Source organism: Schistocerca americana, chromosome 8 (assembly GCF_021461395.2).
Source record: "Schistocerca americana isolate TAMUIC-IGC-003095 chromosome 8, iqSchAmer2.1, whole genome shotgun sequence".
Classification (NCBI taxonomy): domain Eukaryota; kingdom Metazoa; phylum Arthropoda; class Insecta; order Orthoptera; family Acrididae; genus Schistocerca; species Schistocerca americana.
This window is the reverse complement of record NC_060126.1, coordinates 193,956,949-193,977,869: the sequence shown is the minus strand read 5'-3', so window position 1 is coordinate 193,977,869 and position 20,921 is coordinate 193,956,949. Positions and strand designations below refer to the sequence as shown.

The window sequence follows — 20,921 nt, the reverse complement described above, 5'->3', positions numbered from 1 at the left end:
AAAAAACTGGTACAGTTGTATTACTACTACTACTACTACTACTACTACTACTACTACCACCACCACCAATACTACTTTATTTTATTTTATTTTATTTATTTATTTTTTGAGTCATCAGTTTTCTGACTTGTTTGGTGCAGCCCATCATAAATTGTTCTCATGTGTCAACCTCTCACCTCAAAGTAGCACTTGCAACCTACATCCTCAATTGTTTGCTGGGTGTATTCCAATCTCTGTCACCCTCTACAGTTTTTACCCTTTTCAACTCCCTTCAGTACCATGGAAGTTATTCCATGATGCCTTAACAGATGTCCTATCATCCTTTCCCTTCTTCTTGTCTGTGTTTTCCATATATTCCTTTCCTCACTGATTCTGTGAAGAACATTCAAGTATTATCTTCTGTGTCTATAGATCAGTTTCAACTATAAGGGTTTTTTGATGAAATGTCCACATTTTTCGGAACACAGTGATCTGACTTTCACTATCATAGTATAGGACAAACAGAAATTATCAGTTGAATAAAACTAGAGTGATCATTGAATCAATAATGTCTCGAACCACTGATACAGCTTTTTGAAAGGGAATAGTTCTTGGTGGGTAGTATTTTTAATCGTTATCCAGTTTAAGGCAGCTATGCATTAGCAGACCCTTATACAATGAGAGAAGTTACTGTTTCTTTTTTGTGTGGAAAGAACAGCCGTGTGGTTGAATTGCGTGCTGAGAAAGCACCAAGTAGTTACAAATAAACTTTCCCTACTTAACACACTATAACATGGAAACTAATTACCGTATGACAACTAAACTTGGAAGCATTAATGTCAAGGACATGGGGAAGAGAAATAATGCAAAACCAATTACATTTCAACACTTTTAATGGGCTGCTACAGTACATCATACCATTACATACTGGTACCATTACTGCTACAAACGGTATAACGTCCATCAGTGTCCTAGAGAGTCTGCAAGCGCAGGCCTGCATTCTGTACAGCAGAACGAAGCATGTCCATAGGTATGCTGGCTGCCTCTCTTGTTATGCTGCACTTCAGATTAGTGTATGTGTAAACATTCTCCTGGTAAACCCTGTCCTTCAGGTAGCTCCACAACCAGAAATCATAGGGAGTGAGATCAGGTGATCATGCCGGCCAAGCATTTGGAAATGATTGGCTGATAATTCAATCATTTCCAAATGTGTTTCAGAGAAGCAAGTGAACTTCGTGAGCAATGTGTTATGGGCCCCCATCTTGCATGAAAAACATTGAGTTCAATGTGTGTCTCTCTCCTGTAAGGCAGGTACGACACGCTGGCGAAGTATATTGCAGTAACACTGGCCAGTTACACTACACATTTTTGGTCCTTGGGCACCAACTTGTTCAAAGAAGAATGGACTAATGATGAATGTAGCTGTGAAGCCACACCACACTGTGACACAAGCCTCACCACACTGTGACAGGTTCGCCATACAGAGGAACTTCATGCACAGTGACTGGAGGTGAGGATCCCCACACACGGCAATTCTGTATGTTCACCTCACCCGTCAGAGAAAAATGAGCTTTGGCTGTCCATAGGATGGTACATGGTCAGCACTCGTCAACTTCAATCCTTGTGAGAAAGTGGAGAGCGAAGTTAATAAGTGATTGTGCATCCTGTGGTGCAAGCTGCTGTATTATATGGATCTTGTACAGGTACTCTTTGACAATAGTTCAAAGCACCTTCCATACACTGGACCATGGGATGTTCAACTGTCGTGAACACACCATGTGCACTGCCTAACGATCAGGAATTGCATGCAGCATTGTCTGCCATAGCAAGAGCGATTTCATCAACCACCTATGGTGCAACCGGTTACCGGCCTCTCCCTGGAGTGACATCCAGTTCTCCAGTTGATTTGAACTTCTCCTTCATACTCTGCACAGCAGGTGGAGAAAGAGGTCCCTTCCATAATCCTTTCAGCCAACAATATTCTTGAAGTGCAGTCTCAGCATTACTGTTGTTTTGATAATAGAGCTTCACCAATAATGCCCTGCTCCTTTTGTCCAAGCTCATGTTGACACTCCAACAACTGAACTGCAACTGGTCAGGGTGTGTTTTGTGACTACGAATCACAGTGACTGACCATGGCATGTGGTGGCCATTCATAGAACTAGATGGTGGCACTGTGACACATGGAAATCATGCACCCCGTACTCTGGACATTAATGCCACCAAGTTTGTTACCTGTATGGTAATTAATTTCCATGTTGAAATGTGTTAAATAGGGAAAGTTTAACTATAAGCATGTGGTATAAACTTCAGAGTTTGATGGTGTAACAGAGGTCACTATTGTTGTTTACTGGACCATTTGAACCATTACATGATACCATTAATACTAAACACAACCTAGGAATCATCAAATTACCTCTTTCACCAGTGGTACTGTGGAACTATAGAATAACTAGGAAAAGCACCAATTTCAACTTAACATAAATGCTGCTTCAAATATCCACAAACCATTATTGTTAGATAGATGCCAACACTTGAAATGCACAAGATTTGTTACTGAAACCTGTAAGTGATTGGGCTACAGTAGTGGTGGCAATAAAAGACTGTGTTTAGAAAATGTCAAGTTACTACCACTGGGGAACATAGTGGAGCTTGGAAGCAATGAGTGTGTGCCTGGAAAGACAAATTTATATGTGCATTAACAGCACTAACATATAATTAACTTCTGTTTTTCAGTTTGACCTACCATTATCCAGAAGTAATAATATCTTTCTCTTCCCATGAAAAGAAAGGCTATAAGAAAGCTATAATAATTACAAAAGTTGGAGTGAGAAAAACAGGATTCACATTTAGATATCTGAGTAATTACAAACTAAAATTTAACTCAGATTAAGAAAAAGAGTAGAAAGCATGTAGTCAGATAGAAAATTGAAGCATGTGTTTCCAGTTTATATAAAAGAACTTTGTTAGCAAATAACCAGAAATTAGTGTGAGTTATTTGTGACTAGCCAGGTATAACAGTCCTGGATTATGGCTATGTTTTGATAAAGACTTATTCTGCAAATATAAGAAAATGTATTTACTATGAAACAGTGGTACAGTAAATACAAAACTTTTTCTTTGGTGAAGCAAATTCTATAACTTATATGTCTTTAGTAATACAATAAACAGAAATTGCTCATAGCTTACCGAAATTACGACCTACAGAATTTTAACACTGTGCAGCACATAAACTTTTCATGCATAAATATCATTTTTGTACAAAGAATTATGCACAGGAAGAAACACTTTCATGGATCCAGCAATCTTGCGTAATTTAATCATAATGCTCCTCCAACAGTATGGGGATGTTAAGCAACAGATCAAAATGGTGTAGATAGTCTTTCATTAATGGAAGACCTAAAGCTTGAATTTCTTCAACCAAGATGGTTCTTCACATTATCAAATAAACTCAGCTGTTCCTATTTCCATTTGCTCTCATGTGCATCTGGTGTGTCCTGAAAAACACAACGGGGCCCAATTACTATCCCATCCTGATCACTGTGACACACCTTCTCTGCTCTAGACAGTTGGGAGTTTGCAAATAAAAGATTTATAGACCTGACTGGGAATACAATTTGACACAAGTAAGAGAGGTAAATAACACTTTCCCTCACAAATTAATTAGCCATATGACATATGACTGGCTCATAGATGCATTGGGGAGAGCAGCTTCTACAAGCATTTCAAGGAAAACTGTTCACTATCTCTACAATACATAGCCTAATATATGACATTCTTGGGCTGTTGCTCCAAGATCAGCAATTCAAGATTTTTAAACAGCAGCCCACAGAGAAAAATTATCTCAGATAGAAACACGTGGATGTGAGCATCAAGCGATTCTTGAAGTAATACAAAGGAAATGCTTCAGGGTCACTCTGTGCCTCGTTCAGTTGTAGCACTTACGTAAGTCATATGGCAGAAATAAAACTGGTTAAAAACAGAAAATATGGCCATGTCAGAATACTGTCACACACCAGATGGAAAATTCTGTGGGCACAACTGCCCAATCCTCTGTCAATTCTCAAACAATTTAATTTGACTGCATCACGGAGAATTACATTCTATGTACCCCCATTACTATTACAGGTTATATGTACACTAGCATTCCCACTTTGTAGTTAGGTGTGTTCAATGCCCGTTATGTTACCAGCATGTTGACTGACTTTTGTCGCACATACAATGTACAACTTGCAATTTGACATTTCATTGTTTGCTACTCATCACATATATTTTTAGCGATGTCCCTCTATGTAGTTGATTACGTAGAAAAAGGTATGGTGTGTCTTTCAAGTTTAACTACTTTACATTTGTTTTAACAAACTTGTTTTATTTCTGCTGTTCAATCTTAGTTCATTTGTTTTTAACATAGTTGCTTTATGTACAATGTAATTGGATAGACAGAAAATCTACTCACCAAGTAGTGCTATTAAGGTTGCCAACTTTTGGAACCAGCAGCTCCTTTTTCTGGCAGAAGGCTTGAAGGGGGAGGAAGAGAGATGGAGGAAAAGGACTGATGAGATTAAGGGAAAGGGGCAGAGTTCGGATAAGTCACCCAAAACCAAGGGTCAGGAGATGCTTACCAGACAGAATGAGAAGGAATGACTGACTGTTGGAGACTGCACCAGACAACATTTGAAAACCTGAGAGCTTAAAGGTGGAAGATAGGGTAATGTGCAAGACAAAGATCACTGCTAAAATATTGTGCGTGAATTAATACAAGTGTAAAGCTAAGTGCATAGTACGTGATAAGAGGAGGGAGGAGGACAGCAAAAAAGAAGATAGGTCAGAAAATGAAAGATGTAGAAAACTGAAAGGGACTGAAGAAAGGAACAGTTACTCTAAAGAAATGCTGAGACCAAACAAATTAATGTAAATGAAGGCCAGGTGGGTGGCAAGAACCAAGACCACGTTACAGCATCAGTTACTACCTGCCGAGTTCTGAGGAACTGGTGTCTGGGGAAAGAATCCAGGTGGCACGTATGGTGAAAGAGGCACCGAGGTCATGACTGTCATGTTGCAGAGCATGCTCTGCAACAGGATAGTGTGTGTTGCTGATACACATCTTCTGCCTATGCCCTTTCATCCTGATAACTTCACAGTAGTCATGCCAATGAAAAAGGTCAAACAATGTTTACATAACAGTTCGTATAGAACGTGTGTTGTTTCACATGTGGCTCTCCCTTTGATAGTATATGTTTCACTAGTTAGACGTATAGGTGGTAGTAGGAGGGTCCATAGAGCAAGTCTTACAGTGGGGCAGTCACAATGGTAGGAGCCATAGGGTCAGGAAATGGGTGCAGAAGGAGCACAGGGTACAAGGATATTGCAGAGATCGGGAGGGTGATGAAAAGCTATTCTAAGCGTGGTGGGCAAAATGTCAGACAGAATGGACCTCAATTCGGGCAGTGACTTTAGAAAGTCATAATCTGGTTGAAGTAGCTGATTAATACATTGAAGACTAGGATGATACTGTGTGACATGTGGTGTACTCCTAGGTTGTTTTTTTGGAAGGATCAGCAGTATCAGGATTGGCTGTGATGACCTGGGAAATCTGCTTTTGAGCTAGGCTGGTGGGGTAGTTACTTCCATTGAAGGCTGGGTGACAATGGTGGTGTATTGCTGTAAAGAGTGTGCATCTGAACAAATATGTTTGCCTTGAATACCAAGGCTGTATGGATGAGAACATCTGACATGGAAAAGATGACACCTGTCAAAATGTAAGTACTGCTGTTTGTTAGTAGGTTTAATGTGAACAGAAATGTGTAGCTGACCTTTGGCGGGGATGAGATCAACGTTAAGAAAAATGGCATGGGACTCAGAATATGACTATGTGAAATTTAACTGGGAGAATGTATTTAGAAATTCCAAGAATTTAACAGGTCAGCCTCACCATGAGTCCATCTGTCAAAGACATCATCAATGTATCTAAACCAAACCAGGGACTGGAAGGTTATGGACCCAGGAAAGCCCCCTCTAAGCGACCCATGGAAAGGCTGGCATAGGAAGGAGTCATCCTGGTTCCCATGGCTGTGACCCTAATCTGTTTGTATGTTTGCACCTCAAAGGTAAAGTAGTAGTTGATAAGTATAAAGTTGATCAAGGTAAGCAGGAAGGATGTCGTAAGAGGCGCTGACTGAGGAACAGTATACAGACCATATACATGGGGGATGTTAGTGTAGTGGGAGGAGGCATCAGTAGTGACAAATGTGTGTGGTGGTAGTGGATTGGAAAAACATTCCAGATGATCCAGAAAATGGTTGGTGTCTTTAATACAGGAGGAAAATACTTGTGCACAAGTTGCAGGTGTTGATCAACTATGGCAGATATACATTCAGTGGGTGCTTTGAAGCCAGCAGTTATGGGACGACCAGGATGATTGGGTTTCAGGATCTTGTGAAGAAGATAAAAGGTGGGGGTCCGTGGTTTGGGTGGGGTAAGAATTCAATGGATTGAGGTGTTAGTCCTTGTGAGGGGCCTGAGATTTTTAACGAGGGTGTGTGTATGCACGCGCGCATGCGCGCCAATCCTTTGTATGTCACTACAGTCTAATTATCATTTTGACACAGGCTTACGAAAGATTTTAGCCCCATTTAATTTCTGATGATGAGTGTTTAAACTGTTGAAACTGATAAAGTGAACCAAATAAGGTTTTTCTTGTGCAGCTGACAACTGACTTTTTATCTTTGTTGTAACAGAGTCAGCTGAATGAAACAACATGATCTCCGATGTTTCCTTTTTCAACCACAAGAGCAGCATGAATCTACAAGCATTTCTTTATTTTTTATAGCCAACCTGAGGTTACTTTATGAATAGCCCTTGTACCACAATATGCAGATGGTGTATACCTCCATTCACACTGATAGCTGGCTTAAAAAACGGGCTAACAGTATTGCCCTTCAAATTCAGAGTACTGGCATTTACTAAGAAATGTGTAAAGTACCTTGTTCTAAGGATGACGTTAGGTGACCGTACAGTGTCAGTAATTTAAACTGTGCAGTTCCTGAAATTAAGATACAGCTTATGGCTGAAATGGTATACCCACATCATATTGTCATCTGTCAGGGCCAGAACAAATGAGAAACATTCTCTGTATGGCAGCCCATGCCTGTTTTAACACACAGCCTGCCTCAAACAATGCTCTGCAGCAGGAATGCTACCTCACATTCATTGCAAGTTTCTGGCAGGTCAATTCACGTTGTGGAGAAGCCATACTCTAGAGTCCCAGGAGTACCTCCAGAGCAATTATCATTTATCCACTGAAACAAAAGTGTACTGCTGTAAAGTAAATGTTTCCCTCCTATGCTGCTAATCAGAAACATCAACACTTTCGAATGCCATTTTCCTGGGCTACTCTTTTTGTACAATATTCATCTGCTCCTCAAATATGAAATGCTGAACATTAACACCATATTCATGACAACCATGCAAATGCCATGGCAAAATGTCATTTAAATATTCACTGACAGGTCAAAAATAACTGATCAATAATTTGTGGACAATGCTACATCTTGTCCTTATTGCCTCAGAATATGCCAGCGGGCTTCATGCAAGCTTTCCAGTTAATCAGCCACTGGGACTGAACAATCTCTATCATATCTAATCCATTAAAGGCGAGTTGTATAAAGCTGTTGATCATGGATCTGAAAAAAAATGAACTCTGATCAAGCTGAATTCAGAAATCTGCATGTTGTACATGTTAATTTCAGATTATTTCACTATGAACTGGGATCAACTTTCCTATCAGAAAGTCGCAGATCATGTTCAAATGCAATCATTAGTTCACAGCCTAGTGACACTAAAAAAGAACGGCTTTCCTTTTGCACAAATATAAGTTCAAGAAAAGAAAATAAGTTCAATATAATTTTTTTGATATAGAAAGTTAGACTGAGGAGAATGTCAATGGTGCACGTCACTGAGTCAAAGAGTGCAGTTAATGATTGCTCCCATAAGAATTCTTGGAGACTACTTTTAATTAAAATGTGAAAAGTTTAATGACATTTCATAGAAACCATTACCTGTAATGCCGTCACTAGTAACAGTTATATTTCGAGGGTAATGGCAGTGTTAGTTCCATACAGTAACTTTAGTTGGAACTAAGTTACTTTTATAAGTAATAATGTAATGAAAGTGTCATTTTTTATGGCATGGAGTGAGAATCTCAAGACAGTAAAATTGGGTCTTTATTTTGGGAAACAAAGCAATATTTGGTTCAAAATTAAATCTTTTCGACAATGAGTGTGTTACACTTGCTGAAAACCTTTGAATTCAATGTTGCCTCCGGTGACATTTCCTTCTCACAACTAAGCTGCACACCGCGCCTCATTGGCATTTTGTTCTTCCACATATTTTTCTATCTGTTTCTTCCTGATGTCACTAAGTCAACAATGTGTCTGCTACTTATTAATTATTGTCACTTGTGCATCATATTCTAAAACACATACAGGAAGTGTCTGATGTCCGATTGTAAATTTTAGTGCCGTCATTGCATTTAATTCATGTTCATTTTTTCATAACATTTTTATTTGAAGATTATATATGCAACAATGAGTATACCGCAGTCATGCAACTAATCTCACATGAATAACATGCAGTCTCTGATTTACATTCATTTCCACATCTTTCAGACATGGAGAAGGAAGTAGAGACATACCTTGGGCAGCTTACACTAAAATGGCTGGAAAAAATTATTCCTTTCATCACAAACTGTGTGCTGGTGGGAAAAGAGTACAAAGAAGTCGGAGCTCCACAGTGAACATAAAAAACATGTACAGATAAGACTTTTCCTTGAAGTCAGTTTTAAGTATTTTGTTTTATTTAAATAGGAAATATCCTAAACATCTATAACAATACACCTGAAAAAGTTGACATATTCACTTTCATTTAGAGCAAACATCCATATTCCCTAAAACAAATTCAGTAGGAGGAAGGTAGTTGGACTGGAGGCTGACGCCAATGCCGTTGCAAAACAGGTAGTGAGGTATTCCACGAGAACTGAAGGATTTGTACAGAGGCCACCTGGAAGGCCAAGACCCAAAATGGCAGACTGCCGCTGACAACCTCAGAGGGTGCATGATGAAGAACAGAAAAACCTACAGAGGATACAAAGCATTCCCAACACACCCATTCGTTCTGTTTGCTTAAGCAACAGGCTCTGGTCTGAAGATGTTTAAAGATCATAATACTGGAGGTGGACGGGTGCCTCTTAACATGTTGCAAGGCACGACAACAATCATGGAAGCCGGCCGCGGTGGTCTCGCGGTTAAGGCGCTCAGTCCGGAACCGCGCGACTGCTACGGTCGCAGGTTCGAATCCTGCCTCGGGCATGGATGTGTGTGATGTCCTTAGGTTAGCTAGGTTTAAGTAGTTCTAAGTTCTAGGGGACTGATGACCACAGATGTTAAGTCCCATAGTGCTCAGATCCATTTGAACCAACAATCATGGATAGTGGTGGCAATGGATATGCTCCACTAGGGAACTGGCGGACGGCATATGGGGCCTGTCAAGTGGGGAATGGCAATGCCAGCAGCATAGATTATCTTACTGGACAGATCACAGATGACTTCATCAATACAATCAGACAAATAAGGTGGAAACATGATTTGCGAGGTATATAGAGGCCAATCAGCATGATGAAAAGCCCAGTGGGGTAACTGGATCAGTGGGAGGTCAGAAGGGAATGAGAGAATCAAGGTAAGTGGTTCCCATTACAGAGATCAATGTGTGGCAACCAGTGTAGGGAAGGAAGAAGGGGAGAGTAAAAGAGTGAAAGATCAAATGGCAGAAAATGTGCTATGTGCCACACTAAAACGAGTAGGGGAACCGTCATTAATAAGGCACAGGTTATGGTCCATAAGAAACTGGTCAATGAGGAGCCCCCAATGAGATGTAGAAGCACTGCACCACAATGAGTGACAGGCATTAAAATTTCCAAGGAGGAGGAAAGCAGGGGGGAGTTGCTGAAGGAGGGCAGTTAGGGTGGCATATGCAGAGACCTCAAACCATGAAAGCAGAGTCCAAGTGGACCCTGCTTCCAATGGTGTATGAACTGGGATCCATGTACTAACAATATCTGTACCGACCAATGTGCAGATGCCACTTGAAACCCTCAAAGGGCCGACCCCATTCTGAAAAAAGCATGGAACTCACAAAGGGTCAGTGAGTGAGCATCAGTAAAATGAGATCCCTGGAGAATGACAAAAGCTGCCGAGTAAAAGACAATAAGGGATTGCCACTCTGGGAGGTGACTGAAGTATCCATTACAGTTCTATTGGAGTGTGTACCCAAATGGGAGGCAAATGGGCTGGAGCCAATCATGTTGCTGGGTCACCATCACCACCAATGACAATGGGGTGATAGCCACAAAAAAGATGTCAGACTCAGGTTGTGAGGGGGAATATGGCATCTCCGAGGGCACCGCGGGGGACCTAGTTCGTGGCACTTTTTCTTCTTCTTCCCTTTGACAGACTGAGGAGGGCAGGGCACACAGGAAGAGCCGGCTTTTGCAAGATCTGGAACCAAAAGAAAGTGGGTGAGCTTGGGGCACAGAGACTGTGTGTCCCTTGGTTGAGTTGTGGTAGCAGACCTCTGGCCTGAGACACGCCAGGGCTGGGGTCTGGGAGAGAGCTCCATCACCAATACGTGCCAAAGAAGGGGGGCACTTTCCGCAGGTGCTGAAGAAGGGGGGCACTTTCTGCAGGTGTCGAAGAAGGGGGGCACTTTCTGCAGGTGTCGAAGAAGGTGGGCACTTTCTGCAGGTGTCAAAGAAGGTGGGCACTTTCTGCAGGTGTCAAAGAAGGTGGGCACTTTCTCGGCAGGGGAGGGGTAGCGGCATCCAGAGGGAATGGTGTGGGAACTGCAAGGGGCAAGGGAGAAGGGAGAAGAGAGGAGGATGGGACTAGGGTAAGGAACAGGGAGAAGGGGAAAAGGATGTAACAGAGGCAAAAGTAAAACTCATAAACACAGGATGAAGTTCGTCAAATTTCTGATGAGCCTCAGTGTAAGAAACAATCCACAGACTTATACTCTTACATCTTCTTTTATTTCTTATAAGCTGGGAAATCTGTTGAGCATGAAAAGTGACGGTCGTGGCAATTTACACACATGTGGCAGAACATGGGCACCCTCATGGAGTGGGTGGTGTAGAAAAATTGCATGGTAAAGCTAAATTTTGCAGCTTCTGCTGTTAGCAATGAGTGCCGATTATGTCAGCTTTGACCTCATATGCCTCCATCTGCCGCAAAGAGCAGTCTTGTCATTTATATTTTTGTTTATCATTTTCAGCAAGTGTTACTGAACAATGCTGATGTGAAAAAATAGCACACTAGTTGCATTACAAGTTGTTTTTTAATGCAACTGCTGTGCTATTTTTTCAGATCAGAAATCTAGTTATTCCATTCACAACCCCCCCCCCCCCCCCCCCCCCCCAAAGTGCAATCAGACTACTACTTTGGGCCGCCTTTATTTGCTTCACATAGTCAAAGAGAAAGTCTGGACATGATGAAAGCTCAAAAAGTGGTACAACTCCTTCACACAGTGAAAGTAAAAACATATTCTACTACAATTTCAAAAGAACTATTTCGAATATTTACTGCAAATTGCGAAAAAAATTAATATAAAATAAAAATATCAGGACTCCATATTGCCATTTTGATATCAATATAGCAGGGAAGAAATTATTGCCAATATACATCAATATTTTCTAGGATAAATACTGATACACTCCTGGAAATTGAAATAAGAACACCGTGAATTCATTGTCCCAGGAAGGGGAAACTTTATTGACACATTCCTGGGGTCAGATACATCACATGATCACACTGACAGAACCACAGGCACATAGACACAGGCAACAGAGCATGCACAATGTCGGCACTAGGACAGTGTATATCCACCTTTCGCAGCAATGCAGGCTGCTATTCTCCCATGGAGACGATCGTAGATATGCTGGATGTAGTCCTGTGGAACGGCTTGCCATGCCATTTCCACCTGGCGCCTCAGTTGGACCAGCGTTCGTGCTGGACGTGCAGACCGCGTTAGACGTCGCTTCATCCAGTCCCAAACATGCTCAATGGGGGACAGATCCGGAGATCTTGCTGGCCAGGGTAGTTGACTTACACCTTCTAGAGCGCGCTGGGTGGCACGGGATACATGCGGACGTGCATTGTCCTGTTGGAACAGCAAGTTCCCTTGCCGGTCTAGGAATGGTAGAACGATGGGTTCGATGATGGTTTGGATGTACCGTGCACTATTCAGTGTCCCCTCGACGATCACCAGTGGTGTACGGCCAGTGTAGGAGATCGCTCCCCACACCATGATGCCGGGTGTTGGCCCTGTGTGCCTCGGTCGTATGCAGTCCTGATTGTGGCGCTCACCTGCACGGCGCCAAACACGCATACGACCATCATTGGCACCAAGGCAGGAGCGACTCTCATCGCTGAAGACGACACGTCTCCATTCGTCCCTCCATTCACGCCTGTCGCGACACCACTGGAGACGGGCTGCACGATGTTGGGGCGTGAGCGGAAGACGGCCTAACGGTGTGCGGGACCGTAGCCCAGCTTCATGGAGACGGTTGCGAATGGTCCTCGCCGATACCCCAGGAGCAACAGTGTCCCTAATTTGCTGGGAAGTGGCGGTGCGGTCCCCTACGGCACTGCGTAGGATCCTACGGTCTTGGCGTGCATCCGTGCGTCGCTGCGGTCCGGTCCCAGGTCGACGGGCACGTGCACCTTCCGCCGACCACTGGCGACAACATCGATGTACTGTGGAGACCTCACGCCCCACGTGTTGAGCAATTCGGCGGTACGTCCACCCGGCCTCCCGCATGCCCACTATACGCCCTCGCTCAAAGTCCGTCAACTGCACATACGGTTCACGTCCACGCTGTCGCGGCATGCTACCAGTGTTAAAGACTGCGATGGAGCTCCGTATGCCACGGCAAACTGGCTGACACTGACGGCGGCGGTGCACAAATGCTGCGCAGCTAGCGCCATTCGACGGCCAACACCACGGTTCCTGGTGTGTCCGCTGTGCCGTGCGTGTGATCATTGCTTGTACAGCCCTCTCGCAGTGTCCGGAGCAAGTATGGTGGGTCTGACACACCGGTGTCAATGTGTTCTTTTTTCCATTTCCAGGAGTGTATTTTATCAATAGCCCTAGTACAGACCAGGTTGTAGAGAAAATCTTTCACCCCAAGCAGGCAAGTCTGGCCCTCCTCCCAGTGTGTAGCCAGGGAAGGGAAGGCTACAGGGTCATATAAAGCAGTATTCAATGATCCACTACCCTCAAGCGGACAGCCGTAGGAGAATGGCCAGATTTTTGGAGCTTGATACACTTCATGCACAAAGCATTCGACCTGATACCATCCATTCCAATCAGGTGCTCTCCCCATGGGTGCCACCCAGTTACAGCAAGGGTCGTCTGGCATGGCGGCCATTGCCAGGAGTTCTGATGTTCTGGAATGACAAGCAATGATTCCTAAGGCATACGTGGTAAGGCAATACCTTAGGTATCAGAAGGGTAAATAACAGCCCCACGCCACAGACTGGCTACACATGCTGGTGACCTAGGGGAGCAGAGGGGACCTACAACACGGAAGGAAGAGGGGAGAGGAATCCACACTGCAGATGCTAGGGAAGGAGTTCTTCCCCCAAATGGCTCACACTACAGACAAAAAATTTAGAAGTGGAGGTCAAAACCCAAAGAGGGACCAAAAACGCCAAAAAGGAAGTATGACAGAGAAACGGCAAAGGGAACAAAAGTGCAAGAAACACAGGAAACCAGGTGGATAGCAAGGTCAACATAAGAACACCGAGGTGGGGGAAAGTGGGAGGCAGTGGGGAAGGAGCAAGGGAGTGGCGGGAGAGGCATGGGAACAGAAATGCAGCCCGGGAAGGAAAGATGGGCTGCATTAGGTCGGGGCATCATGGGCGTCATGCATGAACTCACAAAAGAACTGTGACCCTCCTGGGGGAGAGATGAGGGTGGGGGTGGGGAGGTGGGGTTAGGAGGGAGAGGGAGGGGTGTCGGCCAAGGGCAAAGCAAAAGGACTTGAGAATGTGGAGGGAGGTTTTTTTGCTTTGAGAGACAAAATATACTTATCTCGTGTGCTCAACAAGATCCTGAATAATTTTTCCTAAATTCTTCATCAGATATACAGATGCTCAATGTGCTTTCCATAGTCAAGACACTCTTTATTAAATATAATACAGGCATACCTATCAGTGCATTCATAGAGTTTTCAGTATCACTGATATTATGTTGAGGGCAATGAGGGTCAAATTAGGGGAGAAAAAATTTGAAAAACAACTTTCATTGCAAATGAAGAAGCAGTTCATCTGAGGTGCACTGACATAGAAGAGGCCGTAGACAATGGATTTAATTATTTATTGATATTAATGGTTGTTTCCTTTCCAAATGTATGGGGTTCATAATTTATTTACAATTGAGTAACAGTCACTATTTTTGACAGTAGCTGTGATGATGCTTAATATATTCCTCTGAAGTAACTTTAATTGCAACTTAGTAGCTTTCGAAATGTAAGTTTCCAAACTCTGGTAGAAACTTAGCAACAGTGTAAGAAATGATAAATTGAACTATTTGCAGTGACAGTTAAGTACACAGAGTTTGACAGTAGCCAATAATGACTGAACACCTCTTACAAATATGCTCTCTATGTTTGAAAAGCAGTAATTACATATTTTTACTATCAGTACCAAACATGTCCTTAAATTCCTATAGCTGTATTTGCATAAATAGAAATAGTTTGTACATTTATGACAAGTTATCTTCACTGGCCAATGTGTTGGTCCTCTGTGGCTCAATGGTTACAGACTGGATCTAGAGCTCTGAATGTCTGGATTTCGATCCCTGGTTGGTCTCATTCCTGCCACCTCTGCACTTATTACTTCTTTTACCTCTGACAGTGTTTATTAATTAGAAAAATCTGGAGTTGATTCACAGATGGGTCTCTCTGTTCAGAGTTCTAACAGAGGCATGAGTACATCACCCAGGGTGTATACGCAGAAAAGGAAAAAAGTTCCCGGATAAAAATACACTTTTTCCCGGGTGAAAATACACATTTTCTTGGGTGAAAATATCCCTCAGAACTTTAAAACTTATCAATTCCTTGAGTGGTAAAGGTTATATACACCACTTTCCAGCACTTTAGGGGAGGGGGGGAAGCAGTTTGGAAAGATCTTTGATGTGCAGCAACGTGTACGCTGTATATTTTCGTATTACGGAAGTATAAATATGAATTCCACCAAACACAGCATGTTAGTATCCGAAGCATTGAAATCCAGATTGTGATTTGCTTTTGTCAGCCAATCGCAGCTCACATCACATTATCTCGCCAGCAAATGAAAGCCGATATTCAGAAGACAGGATACCTGATGCAGTCAGCCAATAGCTACATCACTGTCAAGTAGAACGGATACACAAATAGGAAAAGTTTATGGTTTAAATTAATATACTTGTAGTATAGCTACAAGAAAAGTTAAGCTTTCACATATAATACTGTTTGCTTCTTCTTCTTTTTCTTTTTTTTTTTTTTTTTGCAAGTGTTACCCTTTAAGATATATCAAATACAAACGTGCCAGTAAAATTTTAAATGACGACATAAATTTCTTGTCTACTTCGCCTGAAATTCTTGTAAGTGGCTGGTCCTGAAAGTGTTAAGTTTTGAATGAGAGTCAATCGTTCTGTGATTTAAGAAATTCATTTCACATTTTCACATATAACATAATTCATCTTGCGTAAAAGGAAACTTACTTTGAAACTACCGCTTCTCAAACTACCATTTTCAATATTTTCCCGCAATGTGTTTGAAATGTAAACTTTTATGATGTCACACTCATCGAAAGCAGTTATTGTGAAGTATTGCATAGTATTCGTCCTGAAGCCTTTGACATTTTGCTGTCGACAATCAATCATGTGTGCTATGTGTTTTGCTGTAGTGGCATTTCTCTCTCGTTTATGTTTTATTGCTGCAGTATCATTCTAAAGTAGAGATCTGAAGTAAAATTATTTGTTAGAGTATCAGTTCTTACCAGTCAAAATTACAAAAATTTAACTCAAAAGTAAGACAATGAAAAATTCCCAGAGTTCTTAAAAATTCCCGGGTTTTTCCCAGTTTTCTACTGGATGAAAAAGTTCCCGGGTTTTTCCTGGATCTCTCAGTTGTCCCAGGGTGTATACACCCTGATCGTCTAAAAAATGATCATGTCCAGTAATCACTGTGGTGGTCAAGCCAACATTTGGGGTGATGAGAGCTGTGCCTGTCTACTTCTGTGGTGGTAACAATTCTTTAAAAACCTGTGAACTATTGAAACTTGTGTCTACAAAAAAAAAAAAAAAGCCATTTAACACCTTGACAAATGATATTTAATGCTGATGAAATGCCACTATCATCAACAGCTTGTGTTTACAGTCAAAACAGCCACGCTACCTAATGGCCAATGCCACGTGACCATGAATTATCAGCTGCAAAATGATGTATTCTCCACAAATTATTTATAAAGATAATTTTGACAACACTGATGTGAAAACACACTGCCTGAATAGGCCTGATGCTGAGCATTATAGTCTTTCTTTCCATTTACTTTATGGATATCTGACTATTATGATCTCTTTCTGTTATGGGGGAGTTTGAAGAATGCACCTTTCTCCACTTATTTTTGTCCATTTTTGCAATGATAAATAATGTGCCTCTATGACACATGGTTAATTTCAGCAGTCAAAGTGTGATATTCATGTTGATAACCAATTTAGTACAAACAATCCTGTTGGACGAACATCCACATCTGAGCATTATACTAGAGGTTGAAAATACCGCTTCAGTTGTAAATTTGTTTTATTATCACGAGCATTTTTCATGGTAATTCATATGAATACTTTAGTTGATTCAGTTGATTAGAATTTAGAGTCATACAACATAGCAAATATGTGACTGGGTACACTATCTGAACTAAGATCAAAATTTACCTCTATTCTGCGATGTTTATACAATTGGCCCTAAATGTACTACTAGCATTTAATGCCCCAGAAATAAAGGAAAAAAATTTGTGGTATGAACATAATGAAGAAGATAACTGAGCTGCTGAGGTATGGAAGTGTGGTGAACTTTCTCTGGGTACCATAGTATCAAGGTCTCCAATAGAATGAGGACAGGGAGCATTTACTTGTCCCTGATATCAATGCATTTGACTACATCTCCAAAATTAAAATGGGAACTGTTATGCACAGAAAGAAAAAGAGTAGCAAGATATGTGACAGCAAAGAGACATTCCCAGTGCCATAATCTGTAACCTGCTTAACTCAATAGATTGTGGTTTGCAGATCAGACACGTGGCCTAATACCTAACGTCCACCATAAAGATGGCTTCCATTGTAGAAACTTCATAACGTAAATCAAAACATGTTTCCCAATTCCACCACACCTACTTTTGTGTCAGAAAATATAGTAACTTATTGAATTATCATGGACTTTATGAAATTGCAATTCGCAGACGTTACTGAGAGTCTAATACTACGGAGAGTTTATGTGCCATATGATGGATTGTAGGTCATATTTTTAACCTTTATCTTAAAGAAGCTATTGTGAAGTCAGAAGATAATTTCATAATATCGCTTCAGAACAATTCCATGTACTTGTTCTACTACATACTCTCTCTCTCTCTCTCTCTCTCTCTCTCTCTCTCTCTCTCTCTCTCTCTCTCTCTCACCCCCCTTTCCCCTCGCCATAAGCAGAATTTTATTTGGTGTCATTTACCAGAATGTGTTGGTATCATCAGTTATTGTCTACTGTGTGTTCTATACATACTTCTAAAAATTTCTTTTAGTAATCAGATGTATCACTTAAGTAATATCATGGTGTCTGCAGGGTGTGCAAACCAAACACCCATAAATAAATAAATGCATACCTTAATCAGTTTCCAGGCTGTCGGGTCAAAGAATGAAATCTTGCTTGTGGACCCATGGTCTTCTACCACTGCTAGGTAACTGCCATCAGGACTAAACGACAAAGCAGGAGAGGCTGTCGACTTTAGATTGTGTATATATAAGACAGAACAGTTTACAAGTGACCAGATGCTGACACATGCCTGAAAATGGAAACATTAAATTAACAATTAATTAACAAGAAATACCTTTGATGACAGTATTTTCTCACTTAAAGTCTCCTGCAGTGTTACGTGCACAATGATTCTAGACACCCATTTTTAGAGTAAAAGTTTCAGTACATATTATTTCAAAGTAAATTCAAGTATTAGCCAATTATTTTTGTGTTTTGAAGATACACTATTTGTAAAGCTACATTTAATTTGTCAGCCTCCACTTTGTGTGTTTTTTGTGTGATCCCACTGTTCTGTTTACTAGTTGACATTTTTCAGTTGACGAACTTTATTGCAACAGAAGTCTCCAACCTAATCACTGTACCATACTTTAAAACACAGTTAGCAAAGGCTGCAAACAATACTAATGCGTTCATTCACATATTGTGACCTGTAGTCCACTCTACAAAGAACAGCCCATATAAATATGAAATGGGTCAAAACATGTGCTACTATGAGATGTAGATGAGATAAACTGCTTCTTTAGAGCAATTGTCAGGTAATATTTTTCATATGAATTTTTTATGATAAACTTGGCTCAAGTAATTAAAATAATTTGTAATAGTTTAATGACAATTAACTTTTAATCTTGTTTGTAACAGCTGATCCACTTTGTTACATGTACCTTAACTCATTACAATTGAAATTTCTCCTATATAATGGGACCTACAGAACATAATGAATGAATGAAGTTAGTTAATGATGGGTGGCTTAGATATTTGTCAAAACAATTGTTGTTGTCTAAATTACACTCACACGGGAAGGATAAAATAACATGAACACCCTGGTACAAATACCTCTCTTCAGGAACTCCTTTTACAACTTATTTGCAACCCACATACATAGCCTTATTTTCCACTTGTATTACAATAGGCACAGAACTTTTCCGCACCCCAAATACATCTGTAAATGTGGTAAGTTTATTTACTGTCATGTCAGATGTTACGGATTTCAGTGCCAGGGTATATTTCAAATGCCTGCGTAATTATTGTGTTTATGATTGCAATCCCAACCCACCTGGGTTGTCTAGATCTGCAGGGTTCATGGGATATCTTTGTCTGCTAAATGCAATAGTGAAACATAAATGCAATATCCTAGTAGAGACATGAGGACAATAAAGAGGGCTGTAACCTTTGATAACACCACAGTCACATAACTCTCTGCCGAGTGTAAAACGCAGGCAGAGAAACATTTATGGTAAAGCTACTATTGGAAAATTTCTTGTAAGCAAGGTAAGTACAAAGAATAAGTACGTAAACTGGTCCAACAAACAAGTCTATTTCTACATTTTCCCCTCTCACAGGAAGTTTCATTACATTTTAGACAGACAGACACACACACACACACACACACACACACACACACACACACACTCTGCAAACCAATTAAGTACATGGCAGAACAAACGTACAAGGTACTACGTGTTAAGTTTCTTCCAGTTTCAATAGTGTATGAAGCACAGGAAGAATGACTGCTTAAATGGCTCTGAGGAAGCTGAAATTAGCCTAATCTTACCATTATGATCCCTACAAGAATGATAAGTATGGGACTGAAGAATATCTCTATTGATTCTTCACTTAATACTGATTTCAAAACTTTGTAAGTAAACTTTCATGGGCCAATTGGCTTCTATCTTCAAGTGCCCATCAAGTAGGGTTTTTCAGTATATAAAACAGTGTGTAATCAAGTTATTTCAGTTTGGGATGAATAAATTTTATCACTTGAATAGAAGAAAAAAATGTACTTCAAAAGTAAGATGCAGAACAGACTCAATTAATAATGGTAATACAACAAAAAAGTATTCCAAGGAATAAAAGATTATATGTCATTCGGAAGTAGGAAACATACAAAAATATCAGATGCACTAACAAGGATATTGTCCACCTGCACACAGACATCACAAGATAATCAGCAGAACATGCCATAATACATAACACTCCAACTCATTTTTGCTGTTTTAAACATACAGTTGATCATCAATATCACAACTTGTCATACTAATTGCCGAAATTAGTGACCACACGGACCAAGCATCTCCATCCCAGATGGTTACCAGCTTTTCTTACAGCCTGCTGACAGGGTATACCACAGATAATTTTAATTTGATACATCCCCCACTTGCTGCTCTTCCTCTCACTCTCTTGCACTAGATATTCCCTTCCACAATTATATTCTCTAGATTTTCTCCATCTCTTATCACAATAATTAATAAAGAGCTGGAAAACTCTAAGGTTGACATGAGAAGAAAGGCATCTGAAAATACTAAGAGCTCAATAACAGACACATTTGTTCTTCTTTCAGTCCATTTTATGCACACCATCCTGTGCATGTACCAAAGCTCAAATGCATCAATATGCTGCTTATCTCTCGCCTTAAGTGTCTACATTTTGCAACCATCAAATAGATGGAAAAATATGTGGGTTTCAACATGCTTAACGTTTTTGGTGTTTGTTATTGCTCTTTTTTGACAGATCTCGGGAAGCTTCTTCATACCCACCCACACTAGCGTAATCTGTCATCTTATCTTCACCGATTCCTGTGTTGCAGATGCTTGATCCAAGATAGATGAAAGAATGCATGGTTTCCATTTCCTTTAATCCCCCTTTAAGTTGAAGCTTTGCTCCTTGATTGACTGGACTTGTTGAGATTGATGTCTAATCCATGATAGACTAACATCCTTTACTTTTGTTAGTGGTTTGGCAAGTCCATCTTAGCTGCTAGCTAAAAGCATGGTGCCATCAGCAAATCACAGGTTGTTAATAGTTCTACAACCAATAGAGGTGATTGAGG

General features: G+C 40.9%; 1 protein-coding gene across 1 annotated transcript in view; it reads right to left on the bottom strand.

Annotated features, from left to right (window-relative positions):
• LOC124545242 (WD repeat-containing protein WRAP73-like) overlaps positions 1 to 20,921 on the bottom strand; it is an 84,131-nt gene that overhangs the window by 41,505 nt on the left and 21,705 nt on the right. The window contains exon 3 of the mRNA XM_047124114.1: positions 17,943 to 18,122. Coding sequence (XP_046980070.1) covers positions 17,943 to 18,122 — 180 coding nt within the window. The remainder of the gene's footprint in view (positions 1 to 17,942; positions 18,123 to 20,921) is intronic.